This window comes from Octopus bimaculoides, chromosome 10 (assembly GCF_001194135.2).
Source record: "Octopus bimaculoides isolate UCB-OBI-ISO-001 chromosome 10, ASM119413v2, whole genome shotgun sequence".
In the NCBI taxonomy this organism is placed as follows: domain Eukaryota; kingdom Metazoa; phylum Mollusca; class Cephalopoda; order Octopoda; family Octopodidae; genus Octopus; species Octopus bimaculoides.
The window spans coordinates 47405699-47412520 of NC_068990.1; the positions used below are offsets into that span (position 1 = coordinate 47405699).

General features: G+C 35.3%; 1 protein-coding gene across 1 annotated transcript in view; it reads right to left on the bottom strand.

Annotated features, from left to right (window-relative positions):
* Positions 1–6773, bottom strand: part of LOC106875342 (tryptophan 5-hydroxylase 2-like) — a 34090-nt gene extending 27317 nt beyond the window's left edge. Inside the window, exons 1-2 of the mRNA XM_014923433.2 lie at positions 5749–6773; positions 4959–5081 (exon numbers count right to left, since the gene is read on the bottom strand). Coding sequence (XP_014778919.2) covers positions 4959–5051 — 93 coding nt within the window. The 5' untranslated portion in view covers positions 5052–5081; positions 5749–6773. The remainder of the gene's footprint in view (positions 1–4958; positions 5082–5748) is intronic.
* Positions 6774–6822: the final 49 nt, after the last annotated feature.

Here is a 6822-nt window from a genome sequence, read left to right on the forward strand (position 1 = left end):
GTTTGAAGTTATATCGAACAGCGGCTGTCACGTGCGGGACGGATGCATCCGTCGGCCGAGTCCATAGTTATGATTGCCCCACCTCCTTCCTTTAATCGGACAGGCAAGGCAGTTTTCCTTTGCCTAGTGGCTGTGGCGAAAGAAGTTGTGGTGGACAAGGCTGAACGGCATGAGGACAGATACTTTCCTGTTTGGTAGAGCTCATATGGACTCCTTTAATATTCACTTGAAAAGGAAATTGACGGTGGAGAGGGAAGTGCTGTCCTCGAGTGAGTTTACTGAAAGGTGGGTGAAAGTTGCGAAAATGGCAAGATTGGATGGTACCTCTCTAAGTGTAGATCTATAAGTCGGAGAAAGGGAAATGGAAGAGGCACTTGCCCTTGGTGTTCAGGGAGATCCCGGACAGTGGGGTTCCTCGATTATCCCGATAGGTGACCCTGTATCAGGAGAGCTACACCTCTATCATCCCCCCTTTTTTAACATTGTATACTATGTGTATTTCTCTTCCTTTTCATTGTACACCTGGTATACTTACCTTTTTTTATCATTTCATTACACGTAAATCCCCACACTTTGTGTCTGTCTTTGTATTGTCCCCCTCATCCACCCTGATGGCAAATAAATGAAATCATAATGATAATAATAATAATTATTATTATTATTATTATTATTATTATTATTATTATTATTATTATTTTATGTTTGACTTTTGTTTTGCATTTGTACAAGTTGGATCCAAGTCTCACCCAGAGACCTCAAGAGACAACAAGTTAGAAGTTCATGTAGGTGTTATGCCTAGGGTACCATATATTTGGATCTGTACAGTTTTGTTCTAGTGAATGTTTAAGAAACCATAAGAAAAATTATGTTTGTTTTAAAATTTGAGATCACATAGACAGTATTTTACGTGTAGTAGTAGTAGTAGTAGTAGTAGTAGTAGTAGTAGTAGTAGTAGTAGTAGTAGTAGTAGTAGTAGTAGTTACTTTTAATCTGCAAGTTTGTTACAATCACGTGCCGATACACACCCAGCATACTAAGGCGAGTGAAGGATAAGAGATGTTACAGTATGGCTGAAAGCTTGGGGAGGGGAAGTAGCAGGGGCAGTAGCGAAATATCTTCATGTAGTGCAACACAGACATTAAATTGATAAGATTTTTCTGAGGATGTGGGCAGTACTTGTCAGCACAATGTTTTGCATTTCTCTGAGACATGGTTCTCCTGAGATATTATCTAGATGATTATTATTATTATTATTATTATTATTATTATTATTATTATTATTATTATTGGTGCTCTGACAAAGGTTCGTTCCTATTCCTGGTAGAATTTATGTGGATAGCAGGTTACTACTTGTAACCCTAGGTATCCACAAGCTTTCAATAGTCTTTCAAGTGCATAAAACCCACCTGATAATATTTCTTGTCCCTACAGGACATTCTATTCCAATGTCCTTCAACCATTTCTCTATATCTTTACTTACAGTTCCCAATGCACCAACTATTACAGGCACCAATTATTATTATTGTTGATGTCGTTGTTGTTATTATTATTATTATTATTATTATTATTATTATTATTATTATTATTATTATTATTATTATTATTATTATTATTATTATTATCGTCATCATCATCGTCATCACTATCGTCATCATCGTCATCATCATCATTATCATCATTTCTCTCCAAATTAGAGGAGTTTATTTTGTCTCCTCATTTTCTGAATTACTAAGCATGTTTGTACGAAGAAATGTTTCTTTTTCATGTCAGCATCGTGGCAGAACGAAAGTCAGACATTTTTAAACATTTTGATTCGACCTGCCTTAATTTGGGAAGTATTTTTCTTATTTGGCATCATTCCGAAAAAAATCAAAGAAGAAAATTATCTCCATAACATTCAAAAGACACCGGGACAAATTCTTCCATGAAATACATGACAAACTACCGACACCTGGATATATTTCGACTAACAACAACTCCTTACCAAGTGGACTATGATATCCTAAAGCAGGAATTAAACGACTACTCCGAGTGGTACTATTAAGTTAGACATGGCTTGAGTCTATAAGGGCCAAAACCTAAGTTATCTATGTTATTTAAGAATACTTAGTACCGACGCATCCTTCGAAAGAAGATAAATAAGGATTCTTCGAGAAACAAAGTAATTTTGATACCTCGTTTGGCAGCAATTGAGGAAGCCGTCGGTGATGTGTAAGTCAGTATCTCATTCATTGTCCAATTTGAAGTCTACGGGACTACCGATTTGCCCTTCAAGATTAAGGGGCCTCAAGTACAGATAATGTACCAAACACTCATTCATTGACTCATACTTCAATTATATGGGTCGGTGAACACAAAGATATCAGTGTGGTGGTGATATCGACCCCTGACATTTTATCATTTTTGATGAACAAAAAGGGTAAGCGTTGAGGTCGCGAAAAATGAAATGTGATCTAGAGGAGCCAATATGGGCTCGCAAGTCCAATATGGACTTGCAAGTCCTCACAACCTTTATGCAAGGCTGAAGGCCCAGCTCTTATAAAAGTGACAGCAAGAAGCACTTAGGAACCTGCAGCCCCGCGGAGTTGAAAAATCAAAAATAGAGACAACAGCAGACAGTAACAAAGAGACCATGACTGGAGGTTGCCGTTCAACACAGTCGTCCTCTATTTCAGGGGCTGATAAGAAACTGAGACTCTTCAACCGGCCAGTGACAGCAAGGAGTAATAGAAGGGAAAGCTTAACAGTAGCAACATATCAACAACCCCGAAGGTTAGTACCCCTGTACCATCGCACGCTGCACCGCCGGTTTCAGCCCAGTGAAGAGCCAGAGAATCCACCTCATATTTACTACCAGAAAACAAGCAAGAACCCTTCCCTACTCTGAGAAGCACTATTGTTCTACCGTCTTATGACAATGAGGACGTAGCGGAAGCCGAAAAGGAAAACTACCGTGTAAAAAGAAAACCTAGAAGAGTAAGAAAACCGGACCCAAAGACGTGCAAAACACAGAATGATCTGTATGATAACGACAAGAAACTCAGTCATTCGAAAAAAAATGAACCATTATTTCGGAAATCAAATAGCATGAATGTGGCACGTGAATATAATTCTCAGACACTAATTACTAAAAACCAAATAAGTCCTAAATGCTAGAAAGACGCAACCGATAGATTTTTGATGAAAATGATATCGGATTGCCACTTGCTGAAACAAGAGTACCCTAAAGAAAGTGGGATGTTTCGTATTTGGGACTCGTCACGCAGAAAGAATAGACTTATCCCGTCCCCTATATATTGTTGGCCTTGTGCCAAATATTGAAACCATTATTATTATTATTATTATTATTATTATTATTATTATTATTATTATTATTATTATTATTATTATTATTTGTGATTTTATATTTGCGGACGTCTCAAGAGGTTGCTCCAATTAATTTCGATTATTAAAAAATTTTACTGGATGAAGATCTTTTGTCAACAGGAGACTCTGAAAAGTTTTGGAGGTCTATTCCAATACCTGGAGTAATGGTGGTGGTAGTGGTGGGGGGGGGGCAATGTTAGGGGTGAGTGTGTGTGTATTTATGATCTATTCAATATGGCTTCCAATACCAGCAGTGCAGCGAGATTTATTAGCAAGAAAGGAATTTGTATTGGATACGCCCCGTGACGAAAACAAAATGTTGACATAACTCCTGAACACACGATAACTAAATCTAATATATAAAAAAAGTTAAACTGAATTCAAAACGAGATAATAAATAAAAATGACAATGAAACAAACATGCGCGGACAAACATAAACAATTATAATTTGACACTTCAAGACAAATTTGCATGGCATAAACAAGAACACAAGTACAATAACAGGTACAACAACGCAGATTTGTGCGATGTTGATAAAGGTATCATCAACCAGTTCGTTTGCCAGCGTACGAGCTAATACGAGCCAAAGTGAGGTTTTAAACTTGGATCAAATTCAGGCAAAGAAATAGATACGGGTAGCGATATGTAACAACTGAGTGTGTCCCCTTATCTAAGGAATGTATCCAAAAGCATGCAAAGGTGGAAGGGCGATATACTACTGCTTCACAAACCCTGAAGTAAAACAAGTTAAAGGAAGTTATGCACGAGGTACGATGTAACGTACGATCCATTAATTGGTGTATCTGCTCTCTAACACAAAGGACGGAGTAAGAAAGCAAGCCAGACTATTGCACCGTATACCTTCTAATTAGCAGGGACTGAAATAAAAGGAACGACATAACAGAAAGTTCGTGAACTTCATCGTGCATAAACTTGTCAGAGTGGATAAGAAAGGGCCACCGACCACCTGTTATCTAAGATATAACTGTGCATAGACAAAGGATCTTTACGACTACGTATGTACACTCCACATAACTTTTATATTCTTTTTTATAATACGTTTTTCTATTTATAAATGGTGCCTGTTGGTAAAATAAAAAGAAAATTTATTATTATTATTATCATTATTATTATTATTATTATTATTATTATTATTATTATTATTATTATTATTACTATTAGTATTATTATTAAGGCAGCGAGCTGGCAGAATCGTTAGCGCAGTGGACGAAATGCTTAGCGGTATTTCGCCCTTCACTACGTTCTGAATTCAAATTCCACCGAAGTCGACTTTGCCTTTTATCCTTTCGGGATCGATAAATTAAGTACCAGTGAAACACTGGGTCAATGTAATAGACTAGTCCTCTCCCCACAAATTTGAGGCCTTGTGCCTCCAATAGAAAGGATTATTATCATTATTATTATTATTAGAAAATTGTCTAATTCACTGGAAACCATATAAACATACATACACACTCATACCTACATACACACACACACACACACACACAAACATACATACATACACACATATATATTCTAATTTCACGTGAAAATGAACATTATAAAATAAAAATAACAACAATCTTACCTCTGGTACAACGGCAATGTGATCGTCAAAATCCGTTGATTGTTGTCTCCTCATCACCTCTGCTCTTTCGAAGCTAATTGAACGGGCATCCATTTTGGAATATCTTTGTACTTTTAAAAAGTTCTAACGATTCGGGTTTAAAAGTTTAAAAGAAAAACGAAAGAAATTAGATGGGCTTAGTAAGTAGTTATTGGATGATATAGACTTCTTCGAAATTATCTTTGTGCTTTTCTTTTTCTGATAGTTTAAATTGGAGTTTGTTTGATCATTTCTCAGTTTTTTTCTTATTTATATATTTATGTAATTTTGTGTTTTTCTTCTAGTTTGTTTGTTTAGTTTACTCGTTTTTCAAAAATTGTTCAGAATAACTGACTACATCACAACTCTCAAATTAAGTCCTCATTTGATTTTTGTCCTTAAATTCCAAGTGATTCAACGAAATGGAAGCAGTAATAGATTTGTTACGAATTGAAACTGATGTACTAGGAGAGTAAAACTGTTTTGTTTTAAAAACAAAAAATTAAAAAGAAATTAAGATTAAACTAAAAAAAATCATTTAAATAATAGTTTAAACAAGAAAAAAATTAATTATTCAACAGTGTCTTATTGTCCTGTCTATCCTGAGAATAAGGCAATTATATTTCCTATACAAATGCATGTGTATATATGTATATATATGGATGGATGCGTGTGCGTGGATAGATAGATAGATAGATAGATAGATAGATAGATAGATAGATAGATAGATAGATAGATAGATAGATAGATATGTATGTATATCAATATCTACCTATAGGTTGAGGTCGTGGGTGGAGTTTATGGTTCAAGCTCAGATGTTTTCAAGTTTACTTCAGGTCGTTGTTGTCGTCGTTCGTGCCCTTGTTCTGGCCTTTGTGCTCGTTTCAAGTCGTTGTAATTATCGTTGTAGTAACTGTAGCTGACATCAAATTTAAAACCGAGTAAAAAATTTTCGAACTTATATATCCGTGGAGATGTTCCGATACCTTTATCAGTGTTTTTTACATTTACGTAGTGTTTACGAGTTCATCTTGCTCTTTCTTTGTGTATTTATTTATAAATATATAATTGCATATAGCTTAGTTTAATCTGTAATGCAAAATGCAAATATATGTGTATGGTTATGTATGTATTTATATATGTGTATGTATGTATGTATGTATGTACGTATGTATATAGATTAATATGTGTGTCTGTGTATCTGTAATGTTATTCTGATATGTAAATTGATGCACTGAAATCACTTTACGTGTACGACTAAAGATGTTTCACACATTTACACGAACAGAAATGCATATATACAAACATACTTCCACTCATTCAATCTTTCATACGTATACGTATAAGCACACATAACATACACAGATACATACACTCTCACTCAAATATACATATACATATATACTTACAAAGGTCACAAATACAAAACTTGAAAACAAGGTTGTGTAGTACTTATCATGGGTGTATGAATATATAGCTGTGTACCAATAGTCTATTTCTCTGTGTATGAGAAAATGTTAAGTGTTCGTAGGATCCTTGCTAGTGCCTGTTCTCCGTTCATGTAAGGTAAAGTTGTAGGTGCCAAAAGTATTTAAAAAGTAGAAAAAAATAGAAGTTGACTCTTGTGAAGGACGGAAATAAAATAAGAAAATATAGAAAAGGAGGATGAGATAAACAACATAAAAGGAGAAAAAAAACAAAAGATGAAATTAAAGTGGGAGAGATAGGCTGTACTGATAATAATGAGAAAGTGAGAGTGACAAAGGGAGAGGAAGCAAGAGAAAGAGAGGGAGAGCGCTTCTGTGTGTGTGTGTGTGTGTGTGTGTGTGTGTGTGTGTGTGTGTGT